The following is a 22,915-nucleotide window of genomic DNA, read 5'->3' on the forward strand; positions in this document are numbered from 1 at the left end:
TGTGGAAGCAAAATATCAGCTGCTGCTACGGCCCATGATACATCTCCTGTTTTTAGGTGTTTGTTTTTGCTCTGATCCTAGTTCTTTCCATCATCTTGAATAAATCTCATTAGAAACTTTTAGCTATGGGTAACCACTTTCAGCAAATAGCCTGAAATAAGATACATAAAGATGTCAAAAATAAGGCAAACTTTTATCTGAGCTGTGAGCTATATCTAAAAAAAAAAAAAAAAGGAAAATACGATCTGAAATTTAAGATTGTAAATTTATGGAAGTGTCTTGAGATGCACAGTGGCTCCATTTTGAAATCTCCTGATCTAGCCGTACCCTGTGAAGTGACTCTCAGCCTTGGCCACACACTGGGACCACTTGAGGGAGCTTTACGAGTTGCATCCTGAGCTGAAAGAGCCTGATTTGGGGCTTCCCTGGTGGCACAGTGGTTGAGAATCTGCCTGCTAATGCAGGAGACATCGGTTCGAGCCCTGGTCTGGGAGGATCCCACATGCCACAGAGCAACTAGGCCCATGAGCCACAACTACTGAGCTTGCGCGTCTGGAGCCTGTGCTCCGCAACAAGAGAGGCCGCGATAGTGAGAGGCCCGCGCACCGCGATGAATAGTGGCCCCCGCTTGCCACAACTAGAGAAAGTGCTCGCACAGAAACGAAGACCCAACACAGCCAAAATAATTAATTAATAAACTCCTACCCCCAACATCTTCAAAAGAAAACCACAGCCTTTTAGAAAAAAAAAGGAGTCTGATTTAGTTATCTGGGGTCCAGCCTGGGCAGCAGAATTTTTCGTAAGCCGAGTTCCTCAGGTGATTCTAATGTTCAGTCCAGGCTGTGAATCACTGGCTTAGAATTTAAGACAAATTCACCCTACCCTGAAAATGGGAGAGGGAGAGAAATGTACCTAACCAAAAACATACAAGAATGATCATATCACCAAAGCAGAAGTTGATCTTAGAATCCTAAAACTTTAGAAGGAACTTCAAGATAATCTAGAGCAGTCAGTGGTTCTCAAAGCACAATACCCAGATGAGCAACCTCTGCATCAGCAGGAAATGTGTTAGAAAAGCATATTCTGGGGCCCACTCCAGACCTATGGAATCAGAATCTGAGGTGGAGCCCAGCGATCTGCATTTTAAGAAGTCCTCCAGGCCATTCTGCTATCAGCTGAATTTGAGAACCATTGTTCTAGAGCAGTTACAGGGAGCTTTAAACAATATCCCATCAGGCCCCAAAGATTCTGATTCAAGGATTTTTCTTTTAAACCTCCTCAGCTGTTTCTAGTGGAAAACCACTAACCTAGTCCCACCCCTACATGAAAAGAAAAGGAAAGACTAGCCCAAGATTAGACAGCTAGTTAGTACCACCCGCTAGAAAAGAGCCCAAATCCCTTGATCCCAAATTGAGCTCTCTGTCCAGCAAGCAATTCAAGTTCTCCTACTCAGAATGCTAGATCCATTCTAGTATAGATTTAAATTGTGACCCAGTCTGAAGACTCCATTGTCCCTTTACTTATAGGGCTCAGTTCTAGGAACCTGATCCTCTGGTTACCTTTCCTATATCCCTCATGGTGGAAGGAGAAGGTTAGAAGGCAGGCCACATTAAAATCAAGACAAAGTAGGAATAAAATAAAATAAAAATACCAATAGCTCCAAATTAAAAAAAGGAGCCTCACAAATACTTGCAAACATTCATATAATAAATGCAAAGTGTTTTTGTTTCAGAAGGGATTATGGACAATATATTTACCATTCATTTAAGACCAGCACTGTGGTCTTAAGGCTACCCAAAAGGTCACTTAAGGCTATCTACGAAGTCACTTAGTTCTACTTTCTGTCTCTTGGTATGGCTTTAAATTATCCCCAGTGGAAGATTGTCAGATTTTTTAACCAGATTGCCAATTAAAAGTAACCTAGGGCTTCCCTGGTGGCGCAGTGGTTGTGAGTCCGCCTGCCGATGCAGGGGACACGGATTCGTGCCCCGGTCCGGGAGGATCCCACATGCTGCAGAGCGGCTGGGCCCGTGAGCCATGGCCACTGAGCCTGCATGTCTGGAGCCTGTGCTCCGTGGCTGGAGGGGCCACAGCAGTGAGAGGCCCGTGTACCGCAAAAAAAAAAAAAAAAGTAACCTAAAGCCTTATTCAGTGACTTATTTCAGCAATCAAAAGGTTGCAATAAATTGAATTTCCCTTGGACTTCCCCAGTGGTCCAGTGTGTAAGATTCTGCACTCCTAATTCAAGGGGCCTGGGTTCGATCCCTGGTCAGGGAACTAGATCCCGCATGCATGCCGCAACTAAGAAGCCTGCATGCCGTGACTGAGTCCACATGCCGCAACTAAGAGTCCACATGCTGCAACTAAAAAAAAAGATCTCTCATGCCACAACAAAGATCTTGCATGCCGCAACTAAGAACCGGCGCAGGCAAAATAAATAAATAACAATAAATCTTTACAAAAAATACAAAGTAGAAATACTCAAATAAATCAGTGTTCTTAAAAATAAAAAAAACTGAGTTTCCCTCGTGGCAATTTAACACCCAATCCAGCCTCACTATTGACGGTGGTGGGGAAGTTACAACCCTCCTTTGAATGTTCTGAGTCTGAGGGTCAATACCTTCAGTTTACTTTTCTGTTTATATTATCTTTTTTATTTAGTGTCAGTGTTCCAGTGGTTTCATTTCTGAAAAGTCTTGTTTTTAGTGCAGGCAGTAAAGCTTTCACCAAGTTGGAAAATATAGAGAAATTTATTTTAACCTATGGCTTGCAGAACATGCTACCAGTTAGTGTTTGTTGCTACAAGCTCTGGAGCCTGACGCTGGCAAATTTTTTTCAAAGATTGTTGGAAAAAAGTAGGATGCCAGGATACCCCGGGCTCACACAGTCCAGCAACCAGGTTAGTGCCAGGGAGCCCAGAGCAAGAATGAATGAACAGCCTCATCAACTCCACTGGAACAACTCAGGGCCAGTTGCCTTCCATCTTTGTCCCTCTGCTCAAGAGTCAAAGCACTGGAGAGAGTCAGCCTGGCCAAGCCTCGGTCATGTGTCCAGCTCTCGGCTAGGGACCAGGGCTCTCTGCTTGACATGCTCACCAAGATCGCACAGGAGAGGGGTAGTTCCCAAATGAGAATGAAGGTGCAGAAGGAGCTGAAGGGGTACTAGGCAGGTGGAAAGACCCTCCCAAGTCAATGCCTCACTGCAAGAGGACAGGGGCCGAGTTCTGCTTATCTTTGCATCCCATCCCAAAGCCAGACACACAGTAGGCCTTCAGTAAGTGTTTGTTCATTTGAACAAAATCAACTCTGACCAAAAAAAAGCTGACAAAGCTGAAGAATGCATCATCATCCTGCTAAATGTGCTCCACCATGAGTCTCACCAAGCCAGCTAGTGCATACACTTACGTGTAGAATTTAAAAAGTCCTTAGCACGCCCTTTTTGTTTTCCCCTCCAGCTTCACTTCTAGTAAGTAGTTCTGGTCATGTTTTCTCTTCAGAAAGTTCTCCATTAAATCCCCACCTTCTAAGACCTTCCCTTCCCTCAAATCCTCACCTCCTCTGCCCACTTGCCCTATCACTGGCAGAGATAAAGGGGACATGAGGAGGTGGAAAGAAAACTTGGGCCTCTGGAAAAAGAAAGAAAACGATTTTGGTCCCCTGCCATCTTCCCCAAGTTCACACAACTTTTTAGTAGCAGAACTAGGACTGAACTGGTTTTCTCCCAGTTCTTCTCAGTCTAGTGTTCTTTCCACGACCACGACGCCTCCCATGCATTTATGCTGAGCCTTCACAACTTGTTACTGACGTGACATTGTCACCTAGACACAATTTTTAAAAATTAAAGGAAACACTCGGTTTGTAAACCATTTAATTCTACTAGAAGCTGTTTCAGTCTCTGAAAGCACCAGGGTCATCATTATACCCAGCAGGACTTGTACCATAAATGTACATTTATAGAGCACAATTTAGCAACATGCCTTAAAGGTCTACATACACTTTTGGGAACTTGTACTAACAAAATAATCACAGCCATATAGAGAAACTACAAGATATTTGTTGCAGCATTATCTATAATAGTGGGAAACCAGAAACAACCTAAGTATCCAACAATAAGGGAGTGGTTAAATCAAACAGGGCATCTATACAATGTAATATCATGTAACAACAAAATTATTGTAGAGGAAATATTAAATGACATGAAAACATGTCAACACATTTATACTACATTAAGTGAAAATGCAGATTACAGAATAACCTTTTTGTGAAAAAAATTCCTACAGATAGAAAAAAGAGAATAGTATACAAGAAAATATTAATAGCCGTTATCTCTAGGTGGTGAAATTACAGAGAATTTTCACTTTATTTTCTTCAGTCTCTAAATTTTTTACAAATAACATTGTTGGATTTTTAATTATAAATAATTTTGCAACAAAAGTTATTTTAAATTATCCTACAGCTATAGGAATGTGATGGATAGAGCTATGGTTGAAAATGTCAAGTACATCTTCTACAGAAACCTCTTGATACTAGTCCGAGTTCTCCAAAATTCTGTGTTCACATCTTAAAGTTAATATCTGCTCAATTACACATTAAAAAAAATGTCTTTTCTCCAGCTTACTTCTGACAAGTAGTTTGGTCACGTTTTCTCTTCAATAAGTTCTCCATTAAATCCCCACCTTCTAAGACCTTGTCCACTCTCAGACACTCCTCTCCATTAACATAAGCTCAAACCTGTGATTTGGGTCATCTTTGTGAAAGAAAAAGCTTCCAGACATACTGAAACGCTGGCCGCAACAGAAAATCAAATTACCCCGCCTTATGGTAAATTCTCCTCTTGAGTCAATTACATAGCTCTCTAGAATGTTAATGCATATCATGTGTTTGATATCATATTGAAATCTATATTAAAATTTACACATCAGGCAGACAGCCTCTAGAAGCTGAAATCAGCAAGGAATTAGATTTTCCCCTCAAAGCCTCAGAAGGAATGCAGCCCTGCTATTTTGATTTTAGACTTCTGATCTCCAGAACTGTAAGAGAATAATTCTGTTTTAAGCCACTAAAAAGCTACAAAGCAAGGCTTCCCTGGTGGCGCAGTGGTTAAGAATCCGCCTGCCAATGCAGGGAATGCGGGTTCTAGCCCTGGTCCAGGAAGATACCACACGCTGCGAAGCAATTAAGCCCGTGCGCCACAACTACTGAGCCTGCACTATAGAGCCTGCGCGCCACAACTACTAAGCCCGTGCGCCTAGAGCCCGTGCTCTGTAACAAAAGAAGCCATCGCAATGAGAAGTCTGCGCACCGCAATGAAGAGTAACCCCCACTCACCACAACTAGAGAAAGCCCATGCGCAGCAATGAAGACCCAATGCAGCCAAAAATTTAAAAATGAAATAATTTTTTTTAAAAAAAGAAAGCTACAAAGCAGCTATCTGGAATACTGGATTGTAAGAATTATCAACACCTGATGTGTAACATCAGTACTCAGTCCATGATAGTGAGTTACAGAGAGGGCAACCATACATCCCAGGCTGCCTGATCAGTCCTGGCTCACACCTGTTTCCCAGTGTAATTATTAGCAGTAGGGCCCTTTCACTCTCAAGCGGCCCAGAGTGCATGGTCAATTATACAGTCACGTTGATTATAAGCCTCCTCATCTGGAATGCACATTTGCCTACAAAGGTCAAAGGCAGACAGAAATTTCATTTAGCTACAAGAACAACTTTATCCTTAGCATCCTGATTCCAGATACAAGAGAATCCGAGGCACATGAAATAATAAATTATTTTTAAGTGTTTGTCGAAAGGCTTTTTTTCAAAACAAAAAAAACCAATGTCATCATTATTAGTTGTATTTAATTTGTACCATTTATAAATGTTATAAATGACAGGAGACCATAAGTATCTAGTTCATTTTCTTGCCGTTTTTCTAAATACTGAATTTCAGAGCCAATCTTTAGAGATCCAGTTTTGATCAGGACAGTCAACAATCACCCTTCCAGAACACCATGATCAATACATTTTACAACTAACAAGAACTATGTGGTCTCCCCTCCCAAAAGTCTTATTAATGAAATCATTCAAAAACCTGCTCTTGCCCCTGTAAATGTAATATACAGCCTCTAGTCACGCCTTGCACGTAACCATGCATGTTTGGTAAATGATCAGTTTTTCACTTGCACAGTCAATAGTGCCTTCTGCTAGTGTGACAAATTCTCATTTGAAAACATTTTTCTTGAAAACTGAAAAACAGAAGTAATTTTGTCTCTTTTTCATTCTGTAAGCGCCCAGAAGGGCTAATTTAGAGACTAATTAGCTGTACATTTCTCAAAATTCTAAGTTACGCATATTATCCTGGCTGAAATTATTTTTAATAACTAAAATGTTTTAAAAATTCTCATTAAAAAAGTTAGTAGTTACGTGAGGTGATGGATGTGCTAAGTAACCATACTGTGGTAATCACTTCACAATATATGTGTACCAAGTCATCACAGTGTATACCTTACAGCTACATAATGGTGAATGCCAATTCTATGTAAATAAAGCCGGAAGGGCAGACAAAATGTTTTGTAAAATGTTACAAATGTTTTGTATCAGATAAAACATACAAAATAATTTAATTAATTTAAGTGTGGTGCCAGTGATGACCGTAATTTTTCCTAAAGAGAGAAAGGTAAAAACACTCCTAAAATATCCATGAATCTTTGACTTGTGGATGGTTACTACCCATGGAATACCAACTAGTCTTGATAAAAAATCATTTTGATTTCTGACCTGGTTGTAAATGTTAATCGAAATTTTAATATAATTTACTATTTAAAAATACTCACTGTGTTCCTTTGTTGGTTGGCAAACTAGCCGCCATATGCGCAGGGCTAGGAGAGCTGAGGAAAGAGGCAGCCGCTCCAGTTTGGGAGGTGGCAGGTTTAATAAGACAGGGAACTCACAAACGAGGCTTGGCGGTGGCAGCCGCAAGACGAGGTCTCCCCGCCCGCCAGCCAGAATCTTCAGTTTATATAGAGGCCTTATCGGGGTTCAGTCGCGTATTTAGTCCAGGTGGTCTCAGCAACACCTTACTCTCTCAAGGCTTCCTCCTGCAAGCTACGGAGATGGAATGCCGTAGGGGAGAGGGGGACGAGCCAACGATTGACTGGCTGGTTCCGGGTCAGGGGTCATCTAGCGGGTCAGGGGTCAACCTGCAGTCACATCCTCCCCATGACCTCCTCAAACATTCTTCTGAAAATGCAACTTACCCCTGAATTATGATCTTCTATCTATATACTTCTCAAAAAACTAAGCTGCCGATGCAGGGGGACGCAGGTTCGTGCCCCGGTCCAGGAAGATCCCACATGCCGCGGAGCGGCTGGGCCCGTGAGCCATGGCCGCTGAGCTTGCGCGTCTGGAGCCTGTGCTCCGCAACGGGAGAGGCCACAACAGTGACAGGCCCGCGTACAGAAAAAAAAAAAAACTAAACTGACTTCTGATACACACTGCAGCCTAAACTGAACATCACACACAAATGTTTGAAATATTAATTTTATTAGGAAAGCATTTGATAGTTGTTTTAGATCGTATAATCAATCACTTTATTTTAAAATGATGTGGCCTGAGGATACAATTAAAATATGGACTTTTCATTCATTCAACAAATATTTGAGCATCTACAAGTGCCAGGCATTGGAGATACAGGCCAAACAGGAGGATCCCTGCTCTCACAGAGCTTACATTCTAGCAGGAGGACAATATTAAAGAAATGTTTATACTTCTTATAAACATATAAGACAGAAAAAGTGACAGAGGAAGAAGATGGTGCTCTACAAGGGCACACAACAGGTGTCTAACCCAGCCCAGGGAAATCACAGAGACAAAAGATAGGTGTTTAAGTAGAAGGGAGAAGAGAACAGTTCAGGCACAGGGAACCTCGTAGACTCTAAGGGGGCAAGGACTTCGTAGGTTTAAGGAACTGGAAGAAGTCTAGAATGGGTGGAGCACCCATTGTGAAAAGAGGAGTCAGGGAGATGAGACTGAAGAGCTGAGGATCAAGATCCATGGAGGCCATTAGGGATTTGGCACTTCAGGGAACCAGTGAAAGAAGTAAGGAAGGAAGCAGCATGACAGATGTGCACCTTAGAATGGCCATTCTAATTCCAGAGTGATGGAGAGATTGGACTAGCTAAGACTGGATGCAGGTAGACCCCTTCTAAGGCCTGCATAAAAGACAAAAATAGTAGGGGAATTCAAGAGACAGCTAGGAGGCAAAATGAACAGAACTTGATGATTGAGTCTGAGGTTCCTGAGACCTGTTAGATAGACAGGTCTGGAGCTCAGGGGAGAACTATGTTAAGAACTGTCAACACAGGAATCATCCCCATTCAGATGGCAACTAAAACCATACGAAGGGCTGAAATGGCCCAGCGAGAATTAATCAAGCCATGTAAAACACATACATTCAAGGAGGAGGAGGAATAGAATTCAGCCATAAAAAAGAATGAAATCTTGCCATTTGCAACAGCACGGATGGACCTTGAGGTCACTATGTTAAGTGAAGTAAGTCAGACAGAGAAAGACAAACACCATAAGATCTCACTTAGATGTGGAATCTAAAAAACAAAACAAACAAAGCAAAACAGAAAACCAAGCTTATAGATACAAAGAACAGATTGGTGTTTGCCAGAAAGGAGAGGGGCATGGGGTGGACAGAATGAGTGTAGGGGGTCAAAAGGTACAAGCTTCCAGCTTGTCCTGGGGATGTAACGTACAGCATGGCGACTATAGTTAATACTGTACTGCATATTTGTAAGTTGCTAAGCGAGTAAATCTTAAAAGTCCTCATCACAGGAAAAAAAAAGAAAAGTCTGTAACTGTGCTTGATGATGGATGGTAACTAGACTTATTTTCGTGATCATCTGCAGTGTATATAAATATTGAATCATTATGTTGTACACCTGAAACTAATATAATGTTATATTCAATTATATCTCAATTAAAAAAAAAGGAAAAAGGAAATGTGCCAGTGGTAGGGAGAAGAGAGAATGGGGAGTTATTGTTTAATAATAGAGTTTCAATTTGGGATGATGAAAAGCTCTGGAGATGGATGGTGGCAATGTAAGTGTACTTAATGTCACAGAACTGCACACAAAAAAGTGGTTAAAATGGTACACTTTATGTTATGTATATTTTACCACAATTATTATTTTAATAAGAATAATTAAACAATAAGGAGATACTTTTGTGCTATTTGTATCTTTCAGAGTAAGAATGCATTCACAAAAAAAAAAAAAAAAGAATGCATTCACATATGACTAATGAAAAATCAAGACAAATGGTAAAGGGAAGGAAGAATGAGCAGAGGAAGTGGGGCCTGCAAAGGAAACTGAACAAGAATGGCCACAGAGGCTGGTGGAAAACCTAGAGTGTTACAGCAATGGAAGCTAAGGACAGAATTTCTAGGAGGAAGTGTTTGACTGATTTGAATGTGCCAGAGAATTAAATCAGGTAAAATCGGAAAAGGACCCACTGGTTTCAGGAACATGGAGGTCAGTGGTGACCGTGGAGAGGGCTGTTGGCAGTAGAAGCCAGAAAACGAGAGGGTGAGGAGAGAACGGGTAGGAAACAGAGCGCGGAGTGCAGACAAGAAGTCTGACAACTATGGAGAGGAGGACGGTGGTGGCTGGAGGGAAAAGTAACAGATGTTTATTTTTAAAAGTACATTAAAATATCACCATGCATAATCTGCAACGCGATCAGTTCAGTGGAAATACAACTTTATGTTAAAAATCTCAACAATACCTGGAATTTACAGATTACAGAACTTTTCATAGTACTTATGGCTTAGAAAGGATAACTCTAAGTTATTCTCTTCCTTTTCAGGGCGGTAAAGCTGAGCCATAGAAAAATTTCTCTAAGAGAATTTACAAGGAATTGAGCTGCATCAAATAAATATCTTCACTGATTCTTTTTTTAAAGGTAGAAAAGTATAATGCACTGTGTTAAGAAAACCATTTTACTGTAATAGCCGCATATTGAAAAAGTCTAAAATTTTAAGGCTACTAATTTATTAATTTTTGGTACATGTCCAACGGAAGATGCTTTATATTCCAATTACATCCTCAAGATACCGAAGTTAGTCTTCTGGATGGGTGCGTTGAGGGCTGCACTAAGACTGAGACCCAGGACCAGCCTGGTGTCCACTGGATCGATAATCCCATCATCCCACAGCCTGACAAAAGAACAAAAACCGAGTGATTAGGAGTCCACCACCAAACCACCATTTATACACCCTATGGCCAAAAATGCTGAGGAGGTTTTCCTTCAGGTAATATGTGGATCTACTGATTAGCTACTATAATCTCGCAATGGAAACAATGTTCAAGAGGGGAATAAAGAGAGAAAGAAAAATAACATGACTCTTACACAGCTTTAGGAACAGCTTACTACAAGGAACTTCAAAATAAACCCTGGCTTTATTTATTTCAGGAAAAGCTTTCCTGTCCCTCCTCCGCCCACACAAACATACAAGTCAAGTTGATATATTACTGTTATTATTATGAAGAACCACATAAACCAAGGTAACAGTCTCCAACCAAAGTCCCTATTAGAAAAGGTATATTCCCCCAAACTCTTAAGAAACTAGGAAAATTACTGAATACACTTCAGTACATTTTATTAATAAAATAAATACCTTCATATGTAGTTCTTTATTTTTTGCTACAATAGGAAAAACAAGTAATGGCTTTAAACTGCTTTCAGAAGAAACTCAAGTAGAAATCTTAGTTTGCTTTTCATGGACAACCTCACATTTATAAAAAAAAATGAGTAAGAAATATTGTTTTTTAAAGGTCATTAGTGGATGGTAGTTTTGCTTTCTTTAAACAAACTGCCTTCAGTATCTGGACATAGCATCAATTATTAAACCATACTTACATCGACAGACCATGAATGAAATCATTGCTCATAAAATATTCATAATAGGGATCTTAAAGTATCAACAGCCAAAAAATATATATATATTACTCTTGTAGTTTGTAACCCGGTCAATTGATTACACTCCCTTCTGAAGCCTACAGCAGAGTAATATAGCAAGCACGATGGTGCGGGGCTGTTCCAAGTAAGAGGCCCTAATCAAATGTCTGGAAAAGTTTGATTATAAAAACAACTGAGCAGAAGAAAATCAGCATGCTGTACATGCAGCATGTAAGGATTAAGAAAAACATAGGAGGTTACAGTACTGTACAGATGATGACAGAGCTCTCCAAAAAGACAGGTCTAGCCATGTTAAAGCCCAAACAGACCACAGAATTTTATTGCTAAGCTGAGATTTATTAAACCAAAGGAAGGTGCCATAAAGTGGCTTGAAAATCCTTTCATCTTTGAAACAAAGTTGGTGTCTCCATGCCACCAACTGTTTCAACAGAAGGGTTAAACAAACATCTATAAATTAAAAGAAAAACCTTGTTTTTCAATATTAATTTCCAAAGATAAGTCTATCTGGGCCATATGCTCTCCTGTCTTGAATATAATCCACTAAAAACAATAATAATCTAAGTATGAAAATAATAAAGGATTCAGTCTTTCTTAAGAGATGACTTAGCCAGGGCTAAAAAACAAATTAATGGCTCACACAAAATATGCTATTTTTCAAAGTTTAATACTCTAACTGCCCTTGTGAATTTCAAAGTCTTATGTAAAAACAAACAAAAAACTATAGGTGAGCTTACAATGTATATTTTCTCTTTAACCTTTTATATGATTTTCTATTTCCTCTTTGCTTCTACTGGCTACTACGTAAGCCTATTTAAGTGATGGTAAAAAGAACGTTTATTTCTTAAATCAAAGACTACAAAATATTTTGTTCTTAATTAAGAGAATCAATGACCCACCACAGCAAAATATACCTGTACATTTGCTTGCAGAAATACATGTTAACAAGAAGAGAAACAGGCTTTTCAAAAATCCCAAATGGTATTAATTGAATTTTGAAACTAATTATGCTCTGAGAAATAAATATGTTCAATCTTTCCTGCCCCCCAACATCAGGAGCAGTGCCTGCCACAAAAGATGCATTTGAGGAACTGACATGGATTTTAACATTTGATTTTCTTTTCCCCCTCCTCTCCAGTCTGCCTTCACAATAAATGGCATAAATCACAGCATAACCCAATTTTTAAAGGACACAAATAGTTATTTTCTTTTTTCCATCTGCCCAAGGGATAAAAGAAAAACATGAAGCTTCAATTATTCTTCAGAATGTAGAACATTGAAGTTGTTGAAAAAAGAGGTATGAAAGCACACGCATGTCTCCAACGGGGACAGCTGTGATAATTTATTACCTCATTTAAGTGGTGTAAGAAACAAACAGAATAAGAACCGCCATGGCGTGTGAGGTAGTTGCTTAGTGTTGACATGTGGATCCTGGCTATGAATAATCACCTTCTGAATGCACAAGCTCACTTGTTAACAAGTGTCAGTAAGTGTTCAACAATTTTCATCTTTAAACGGGGTAAAAACAAAATAATCAGAGAGGGGGATGACAGGAACCCATTACTGCAGAACTAATTCCTGAAAGTGACACAGCCAGGACTATATAATTCTCAACTTCCCAGCCCCAGTGCAGTCCACTTCTGGCCACAGTGCTCCTGCAGGCCTTGGACCACTTCAACTAGGAGCGGGATAAGGGAAGAGGGGTGGAGAGTGGCAGAATCAGACCAATAGTGATGGATCCAAAGCCCAGCCTGGGAGAAGGAGCAGCATTTCAGCAGTAAGCATTCCCATTATAGAAACAATAGTACAAACTTGTGTCCAAATATTATTTTTTGGTTCCCATGAAGGCTGGACCATGCCAACTGCTCAGATCTCTGTAAAGCTGCTGCCCTGACTGCCAAGATGTGCCCATCAAGGAGTCAGTTATTCTCTGGCTCTCACCTTGCACTGGAATAGTAAGGGTTTCCTTCCTCTTCAAACCTCTTAATGATGGGCTGTTTCAAAGTTGCTTCATCAGCACTGGAGAACTGAAAGAAAAGCAACAATGAGTAAGTCTGCTGCAGGGGAACAACAGATCCACTCAAAAGAACCTCAAGAAAAAAGGGGCAACAGATTTCATCAACAATAATGTTACAACCAACACCTCTGCACACTGATGTATAGATTACGTGTGATGCTTTAACATACATGATCTCACCTGAGACATGAGTATCAAATTAGTGTGCTGTTATATCTCCCTTATCAGAGCCAATGTCCTGAGGCTGTTTAATGTCAGGTCAAAACCAAAGGCATCACATATTCCAGCAGGGTATAGCAATGGATGTGAATTATACAATATAACAAAGGGCTATATTACATCTTGTAGTTTCTGTATAAGGAGGTGGAAAAGTAGGATATTTTCATTCAAAATAGCTAAAATTTTAAACATTTTAAAGCTTAAAGGGATAAAACAATAAGGCCCATTTTAAATAACCTCTTCAATTTTCCAGATGGCTGAGAGATTTTTCCCTAATTAAAAATGTAATGGCTTGCCCATCCGTATTGCCAGAAACAAGTGATAATTCACATGTTAAAATCTTTATGCAAACTAATTTTGAAATCCTGAAAAGTATTTTCAACTTAAAAAATATTCCACACCAAAAACCAAGTGATTTTCTTTTCAAATAAATCCAACCTTTTATGTACTTCCATCGCTTAATATCATTTATAGGTCCAGAATTTGGAGGGAGAACCACTAAAATCCTATACTTTCCTTTCACATATAAAAATAGATGAATTCATATATCTGTATATCAAATTAATCAAAACACAACTATTTAATAAGATATCGCCATGCTGGGCTAGAATTTAAGACATGCCTTCAAAATATCAGGTAGAATTTCATATCCCCCACTCCCCACTACATACACACAAAAGTAAAACTTTCCTCTGGCTTGGATACTAGTTAGTACTTGCACCTGAAACTTCAACTTAAGTCTGCAGAGTTACTGTTGCTTGGAAAAGATAGCTGGGGATGTGAGGCACGGATGAGATACATTCAGGGAGGCAGGAACCACCCTCTGGCTTTATATTATCCCCACTCTACAAACTAGGCGGTTGACCAGATGATCAATCTCTAAATGGCAGAAGTGAGAGCCTGAGAAGGCAGGGCCTCCTCCATATTATGCCTTGTTACGATGAAACAGTACACCTAAGCAACTTTAGGAACATGCACCAATCATTTTATAGGCCTGCTGTTTACATAAAATAGTTGTAAGTTATAATAAAATGTAATGCAAAATTTCAGATGAATCTCTAACAGAGACACAAACAAAAGAATCCATCTCAAAAGCAGCTATTTGCTGATTTGCTTTTCATTAAGCTTCCAGTGCCCTTTCCCTCCTTCTTCATTGATACTTTCACGGTATAATAATGGTATTCAATTCTCATTACACAACGGGGCCCTCCCACTAGAGGTATCCTTAACAACAATCTAAAAGTAAAATAGGAAACACAAAATTCTGCTGCTTCAGGTCATAAAATCAAAGACATAAGTCAGATTTATTTAAATCTCACGAACTGCAAATGACTAAGAATCAAACATCTTTATGCCTCAGGCACCCAGAGACAAAAGAGTTTGTTAAGTGTTTTCTTGGAGATTCTGAAAAGTCTGTAAATTACCACAAGAAGGTACTTCAGGTGAAATGGCTCTAAAAAGAGAAATGGAAAATGTATAAGTGTAAGTTGCTAAAACAATTTCCAGGTCAGTGTCTTCTAGATAAAGCCAGGCCCTGAACATTGGAATCCTAGCCACAAACTTGGAGGGGTTTTGGGTATGCTGCTCCCTGGCTCCACGTGTTCTGGTGAAAGTCAAACCTGGAGACAAAGAAACAGCATTTACCTGTTTCCCTTCCCGTGCTCTTTGGTCCTTTGCTACTGTCGCTAGCACATTAGCTGCCTGCTCTCCTCCCATCACTGAGATGCGAGCATTTGGCCACAGGTAGAGAAATCTTGGGCTATGGGGGGAAAAAGGAAAGAATGATCAAATGAATTCACTGTACTACATAGAGATTTTCAGAGGCCCATGTTTACCTTTTAAATCAGTGGTTCTTCATTCTGGCTGCGCATTACAATTATCTGGGGATTAAAAAAAAAAACAATGCCTAGAACCCACCTCAGAGTAACCTCCTGCAGTGGGGCTTCAGCATGGTAGAATTTTTAAGTTCTCCAGGTGATTCTGACGTCTGTTTTGATAAACAGTATTTTTCCATTTCATCCAAATTTACTGGGCAAAAAAGTATTCAAAATACCCTCTCATTATGTGCAGTTATGTGCTGTTTTCCATTCCTAAAATTGGTGATATGTGCCTTCTCCCTTTATTTTTTAGTTTTAACAGGGGATTCTCAAGTTTGTTAACCCTTTTAAACAAAGCAACTTTGGGCTTTCCTGATTCTTCTATCATTATAATGTTTGTACTTTATTATGTCCTGTTTTTATTTTTCTTGTTGTAATATGCTGCTCTTCTTTGAACCTCTTCAGCTGGCTGCTTGGCTCACTGATTTTCAGCCTTACTTCTCTTCCAGTATATAATATACAATTAAGTCTACACACCTCTCTCAAAGCAAGACTTTAGACACATCACACAAGTTATGACATGTAGTATTTTCATTATCAGCCATTCCAAAATATTTCCTGATTCCCACTGTGGATTTCTTCCAAGTGGTACTTTTAGCATTAAATTTCATTTCACGCCTCCAGATGATACAGATTATGGTATAACTGATTAAGATTCGTGAATGTCATTCTGTATTTCAAATAGCCTTGACGTAAACTGACCATTCATAATGATCCTTGAAGTATGATTCATGCTTTCAGAGAAAATCATGACAACCACCTACCTAAATGCTCTGCCACACATCCCATAGTTTCCAGCCCCGTAAGAGCCCCCGATAATGACAGTTATCTTTGGCACATTGGCACAGGCTACGGCAGTCACCATCTTGGCGCCATCCTTGGCAATTCCTTCAGCTTCGTACTCTCTACCAACCATAAATCCTGTGAAAACAGAAAGAGAGCCTCAGGGTGATGAGATTAGTGTGCAGAAGTCATTTTCACCAAGGTACTAGAAGGACGTCTTGCCAACCTTATATTTTACCACAGGCCTCTCACCCTAATAAAATATTTATATGTGAAATATGCCCCCCACAAATTTGCATTAAAAGGTAAAATAAAATTTTCTCTAATCATTTAAAAAATTGTTTAAGTGGTTCATCTGGATGCGCACAGAGATCCTCAAACAAGATAAGAATGCAACGTATCTTCAAGAAATTATCTCAGAACAACAGCTTGGTGATGAAAGAACAGGATACGGCAAGCTAAGGAAAAAGTACTATGGCAAACCCAACTGTGAGGGCTTTAGGATTCACTGACCTGGTTTAAAATATAGATTATTCCTTCTGAAGCACTGCTTTAAAACTTTGATGAAATAAAATTAATGTTTCATAGAGATGCTGAGTCCCTGTCAGCGACTCAACAGCAAGATAAAAGAATTCTCATGATAATTATAGGATCCTTCTACTTCTCCAAGCTCCCACCCCCGGCTCTGTTGAAACTGGTCTGCAGCGTCACTGCGCTTTCCAGGCCTTGGGGTTCTTCCTCTTCACCTTATAAACGTTGAATCAGGCTTCATTTGTCTCCCTCCACACCCACAGACGCACAGGCCTACATGATGGTCGCTGTTCTTGCTTTGCAAATCTCCAGCAATGGGTAATCCAATTCAATTAAACCATTTTTTATGGATCACCTGTACTTGCTGTGGATACAACAGTACTGATGTAACAAGCCCTGCCCCCACCAGGCACCATCTGCTTCCTCTGGTCACCTCCCTGCCCTCTGAACTGGGCCCTCAGAATAGCTCAGAGACTCCTTTATCTATTTTATCTCGACTCCCTGTAACATTCCCACAACAGCTATCTCAAATATCGACTCTCCTTAAAAGCCCTCACCCACCACCCACCACCCTATCACCCCACAGTGCCTCTAGTCCCTGTGAGTGATTCTGCCTTGAAAAAGAAGACCGAGGCCATCTCACTTGGCTTTCTCTAACCCTTCTGTTTCTCACCATAAAGAACAACATAATCACGCTGCCTTTCTTCCTTTACTCTCATCTCTGTGGAAGAAATTAGAGTTACTCAAAGATTATCCCTGAGCCCTTTCTCTTCTCTCTGGGTGTTATCTATTCCCACAGCTTTAAACGCCATCTCCATGTTCTAAGGATGTCTCGACGTTCGCCTCCAGCTAACACACCTCTTCGGTGCTCAAGACTTTTCAACTGCCCACCATGTATTTCCAAATGGATACATTTGAGGTCCCTCAAACGCAATGTTGAAAAACCAAACTCAAACTCTGCTCTCTGACCCCAACTCAACAAAAAATAAAGCACAGTGAAAATGTAGGAATCTTCCAAGCACACAGTCTAACTTACTGGTGGTTAATAAATCATGAGTCATTATTAGAAACAAGGTCTCTGGCCTAGTGAAGCTTCAGAGTACTTTTACCTGCCCTCTTAGAAGGTTTGCCACATAGGGCCCTCTCTGGCTGCCACCTGGATATAACTCCTCTCAGGAGTCATCTAACCAGATATCTTAAACTTAAGAACAGCACCAGATGAAGATGTTTTAGCACCAGTACAATGTAAAGCCCTGCTGACTGCCAAGGCCAAACTCCTTCTCATAAAGGCATGCCTGATCCCAACAACTAATTAAGGACTTCTTCCTTTGAACCTGAGATAACCACACAGGACTTAGAAGAGTGGTCTCCAACATTTTTTGGCACCAGGGACCGGTTTCATGGAAGACAATTTTTCCACGAGTGGGGTGGCGGCGGGCGGGGGGGAAGGCTCAGGCAGTAATGTGAGCCACGGGGAGCAGCAGAGGAAGCTTCACTCCCTCGCCCACCACTCACCTCCTGCTGTGCGGCCTGGTTCCTAACAGGCCATGGATCAGTACCAGTCCGCGGCCCAGGGGTGGGAACCCCTGACTTACAAGACTGGGGGAAACATTTTTTTTTTAGCTAATCAACATATCGCAGTGCCTCCTGTCAGGCACCATGCAACACACAAAAAGTATAAATAGGAGAATCATAGAATGCCAGGAAGAAGAACTCTAGAACCCTAAGAGCCCTTAAAAATCATTCCACCTGCCATGTTAGGATCACCCATGGAACATGAAATCAGACAGTTGACATCGGTCTTATCATTCTCTGGAGTCAAAACACAAATCGCAGAACTTCCCTGGTGGTCCAGCGGTAAAGAATCTGCCTTACAATGCAGGGGACACGGGTTTGATCCCTGGTCAAGAAACTAAGATACTACATGCCAGGGCAACTAAGCCTGTGCACCACAACTACTGAGCTCGTGTGCCTCAACTAGAGAGCCTGCATGCTGCAAACTACAGAGCCCATGCACTCTGGAGCCCATGTGCCACAGAGCCTGCGCGCCACAACTAGAGAGAGAAAACCCCCCGCCACAACTAGAGAGAAGCCCGCGCGCCGCAACGAAAGAGCCTGCGTGCCACAACTAAGACCCGACGCAGCCAAAAATTAAATAAATAACCTTAAAAGAAACATCTCAAATCCCAGACTTTGGTTCAGGATGTGCATGTCCATTTAAGATGTTGCTTCAGGTAGAATTAACTGCACGATGAAAGATAAGGAAAAGGGAGGACCACAGCATGTACTTAAAATCCTTTATGGGGAACAAAGTACTGGGAAAGAGACCATGGGTCAGATAACACCCTCCAGCACTCATGAGAGTGTTACTGGCTGAGAACACTCTGCTGTTTTCCGGGTGGGTGGGTGCACATGTGCAGGAGTAAAGGAAGGCCACTCAAATGTTTGATACACTTGCAACTCAGAAATTGCTTCACTCAAAAACATGGATAGGGCTTCCCTGGTGGCGCAGTGGTTGAGAGTCCGCCTGCCGATGCAGGGGACGCGGGTTCGTGCCCCGGTCTGGGAAGATCCCACGTGCCGCGGAGCGGCTGGGCCCGCGAGCCATGGCCGCTGGGCCTGCGCGTCCGGAGCCTGTCCTCCGCAACGGGAGGGGCCACGACAGTGAGAGGCCCGCGTAACGCAAAAAAAAAAAAAAAAAAAAAAAAAAAAAAAAAAAACATGGATAAATTCCCCCAAATACTTAAGAGTCTTGAAGTGTTAACCTTTAAAGATAATCTAGAGAGAGCATGTCCAATAAAGCTTTCTGTTATGATGGAAGCATTCTATGTCTGCACTGTCCAATACATGAGCCATACTGGACACTGCAGCTCTTGAATAAATGCACCCAAACTGGTTAAGCTGTTTTCTTTTTCTTTTTTTTTTTGGGCTGCGTTGGGTCTTCGTTGCTGCGTGCAGGGTTTCTCTAATTGCTGACAGCAGGGTCTACTCTTCGTTGCAGTGCACGGGCTTCTCATCGCGGTGGCTTCTCTTGTTGCGGAGCACAGGCTCTAGGCATGCAGGCTTCAGTAGTTGCGGCATGGACTCAGTAGTTGTGGCTCGCAGGCTCTAGAGCATGGGCTCAGTAGTTGTGGCTCACGGGCTCAGTTGCTCTGTGGCATGTGGGATCTTCCTGGACCAGGGCTCGAACCCGTGTCCCCTGCATTAGCAGGCGGATTCTTAACCACTGCAAGGCCACCAGGGAAGTCCAAGCCATTTTCTTACCAGTAATGTTTTGAAGAAACAGCAGAGGGATATTCCTTTGGCAGCATAACTGGATAAAATGAGCTCCCTATAAGCAAATAAAATAAAAATCTTTTTAGTGGGAGGTTAACAAATTTAATCATCATTTACCCTGCAAACAACACATTTGGGTCAAAGAAAGAGTACCCTTTGCTTGGCTAGTCTGACCTTATAGTAACAGTAATAATAATACTACCATGGGGACCCACTGTCAATGGAACGTGATTACAATTTGCACTGTTTTGCACAGGCACCTGTGTGATCACTGGCACATGACTGCAGGCCAACTCCTGTATCAGAGATGAAGTCAACCACTAATATTCCAAACAGCAAGTGAAACTTCAGGAACAGAGAAGAAGGAATTGCTTGTCAATGAGAATTTCTGAGCCTCACCAGAAGGCAATTCTCTGGTTCTCGACTTTAAAAAAGATAGAATATAAACCCTTCTGGGATACCTACGTTTTGATGATCACTTGAAATTCTTTCATGCACCAAGATTATAGTAAAAATATATCTTTCTTACCAACATACTTGAAATAAAGGGGATTTTTTTTTTTTTTTGGCTGTGTTGGGTCTTCATTGCTGCGCGTGGGCTTTCTCTAGTTACAGCAAGCGAGGGTTACTCTTCGTTGTGGTGCACAAGCTTCTGATTGCGGTGGCTGCTCTTGTTGCAGAGCACAGGCTCTAGGTGTGCGGGCTTCAGTAGTTGTGGCTCGCAGGCTCTAGAGCGCAGGCTCAGTAGTTGTGGCACACGGGCTTAGTTGTTCCGTGGCATGTGGGATTTTCCCAGACCAGGGCTCGAACCCGTGTCTCTTGCATTGGAAGGCAGATTCTTAACTACTGTGCCACCAGGGAAGCCCAAATGGGACTTTAGATGAGTGCTAGACACCTTTTAACCTTTAGTTTAGGAAATTAGTTATTTAATGACACAAAAATGTAACTATTCCAGGGGCTTCCCTGGTGGCGCAGTGGTTGAGTCCACCTACCGATGCAGGGGACACGGGTTCATGCCCCGGTCTGGGAAGATCCCACATGCCGTGGAGCGGCTGGGCCCGTGAGCCATGGCCGCTGAGCCTGCACGTCCAGAGCCTGTGCTCCGCTACGGGAGAGGCCACAACAGTGAGAGGCCCACGTACCGCAAAAAAAAAAAAAATGTATATATAACTATTCCTTTCCCTATCTTCTAAAGATTATGTGAGTAAGAAAACACTTAAAGCTGTGTCCTTTATATTTTACTCTCTATTTGCAGATGCCTTTAACTTAGCTGGAAATGCCTTGGCAAGTACAAGATTGCAAAGCAATTGCTCGACCTCAAATACGAGAACGAGGAAATCACACAGACTTGTGGGGCTTACCTCAACAAATGAAATGTCAGACAGAGGCCAAACATAGCTTTCCTCCTGGATTTATCTGTGACAAGCCAACAAATAAAACAAGGCGGTGTTTGTTGGCCTCAGTCTGACATACCTTCTATTGAAATAAGTATATTATATAGTCATTAAAAGTCTGTGTATTAGGGGCTTCCCTGGTGGCTCAGTGGTTAAGAATCCACCTGCCAATGCAGGGGACACGGGTTCGAGCCCTGGTCAGGGAAGATCTCACATGCCACGGAGCAAATAAGCCTGTGCGCCACAACAATTGAGCCTGTGCTCTAGGGCCCACGAGCCACTACTGAAGTCCGCACACCTAGAGCCTGTGCTCCGCAACAAGAGAAGCCACCGCAATGAGAAGCCTGCACACCGCAACAAACAGTGGCCTCCACTCACGGCAACTAGCGAAAGCCTGCACTCAGCACCCAATGCAGCCAAAAATAAATAAATTTTTTTTAAAAAGTCAGTGTATTAGAAATATTTAATATTTTGGAAACGCTCACTATACATACTATTAAGTGAAAACCAGCAAAACTTCCCTATATATGGCAAAACCAATCTTGTTTAAAAAAAGAGGGGGAACAGAAAAAACTAAGGAACCATAATAAAATGTTACTCAAGGTTATTTCTGGCACGAATGTAGGTGACTTTTATTTTCTTTATTTTTACTCTCTTATTTTCGTCTTATAATCTCAGTGGGAGAACAAATAATGAACAGCAAAATCCAGAAACTAACTTTACTAATAAAGCATTCTGCCAAAGACAAATTCTTCCTAATTAGGGTATGAAAGTGCTTAATTGCCTGTTACCTGCCTCAGTAAGAGAACTTTTACCTTGTTATTCACTCTATCATTTGAAGAGGAAAAACAGGGCTAAACTTTTTTATTTTCTTAAGAAAATATTTTATCAAATAAGTACATGAATTACATTTATCCAAGTTTAGGTAAATCTGAGACAATGATGTATGAAATTGAATACTAAGCCAAAATATATTCATGAATTCCCTCTTTTAAAACCAGAGCTTCAGTAACAAGACCCACTATCTTTCTGTTTCCAAAAAGTGAAAATATAATCAAGTTAAACGGATTATGGGATAGAATAGAGCAGGTCATGTCTCAGAACCATATGAACAGTATGTCTGAACCCCTCGAATGCATGAAACACTTTCAAGACAAGTATTCCTATATTCTTAGAAAATGTATACATCATCCACAGCAGTTATAATTCAAGTATTAAAAGAACTTTCCTAAAACAAACATTTGTATTTTTAACAGCGCTCAAGACAGTTCATCATATTCACGTAAACCTCCCTAAAGCCGTTTCAAACATTTAACACGCACACACATACATGTTCACACATATAGGCACACAATGTTCTGTTTGCTAAGGCATCTGGTTAAATATTTTAAAGCTTTTATGCAATAATTTTCATTCATTACTTGATAATGTTTAAATTAAAACAGAAAAACCTTGAAACATTTTTAACAGTACTTGCCTTTTTTGCAGATTCAGAAAAGAGAACTCCATTGTTTCCAACGATACCTACTGGGTATCCAAATATTCTAGCAAATCCTCAAAAGAAAATTGAAAAAAAGATGTATATATTTCAGAGGGCTTTTAATTCACAACGAACAGACATATTTATACATTGTTTAATTTCAAATCGATGTTTAAAATGTAGAGATTTCGTCTATGGTATAAAATAGCTCATGGCATAATTTATTTCTAAGGTACTGGAGGCTGGGTTTTTTGCTTTCTTGAAAGGGGTGTGTTACATATAAAGTTATCCACTTGTCTGACCAACCAGTTTGGTTAGATGATTGGATTAGTGTCATCCGTTCATTCATGTAACATATATG

General features: G+C 40.9%; 1 protein-coding gene across 2 annotated transcripts in view; it reads right to left on the minus strand.

Moving 5' to 3' along the window:
- Nucleotides 1-7,517: 7,517 nt before the first annotated feature.
- The window catches only part of MCCC2 (methylcrotonoyl-CoA carboxylase 2), a 64,049-nt gene continuing 48,651 nt past the window's right edge, over nucleotides 7,518-22,915 (minus strand). Inside the window, exons 12-17 of one of the 2 annotated variants that reach the window (XM_032627934.1) lie at nucleotides 22,552-22,628; nucleotides 19,669-19,735; nucleotides 15,855-16,011; nucleotides 14,858-14,972; nucleotides 12,919-13,004; nucleotides 7,518-10,216 (exon numbers count right to left, since the gene is read on the minus strand). In XM_032627934.1, coding sequence (XP_032483825.1) covers nucleotides 10,099-10,216; nucleotides 12,919-13,004; nucleotides 14,858-14,972; nucleotides 15,855-16,011; nucleotides 19,669-19,735; nucleotides 22,552-22,628 — 620 coding nt within the window. In that variant the 3' untranslated portion in view covers nucleotides 7,518-10,098. Of the gene's footprint in view, nucleotides 10,217-12,918; nucleotides 13,005-14,857; nucleotides 14,973-15,130; nucleotides 16,012-19,668; nucleotides 19,736-22,551; nucleotides 22,629-22,915 lie in introns of those variants that run through there. The other variant, XR_004349318.1, reaches the window with a different exon arrangement.

This window comes from Phocoena sinus, chromosome 3, assembly GCF_008692025.1.
Source record: "Phocoena sinus isolate mPhoSin1 chromosome 3, mPhoSin1.pri, whole genome shotgun sequence".
NCBI classification, from domain to species: Eukaryota; Metazoa; Chordata; class Mammalia; order Artiodactyla; family Phocoenidae; genus Phocoena; species Phocoena sinus.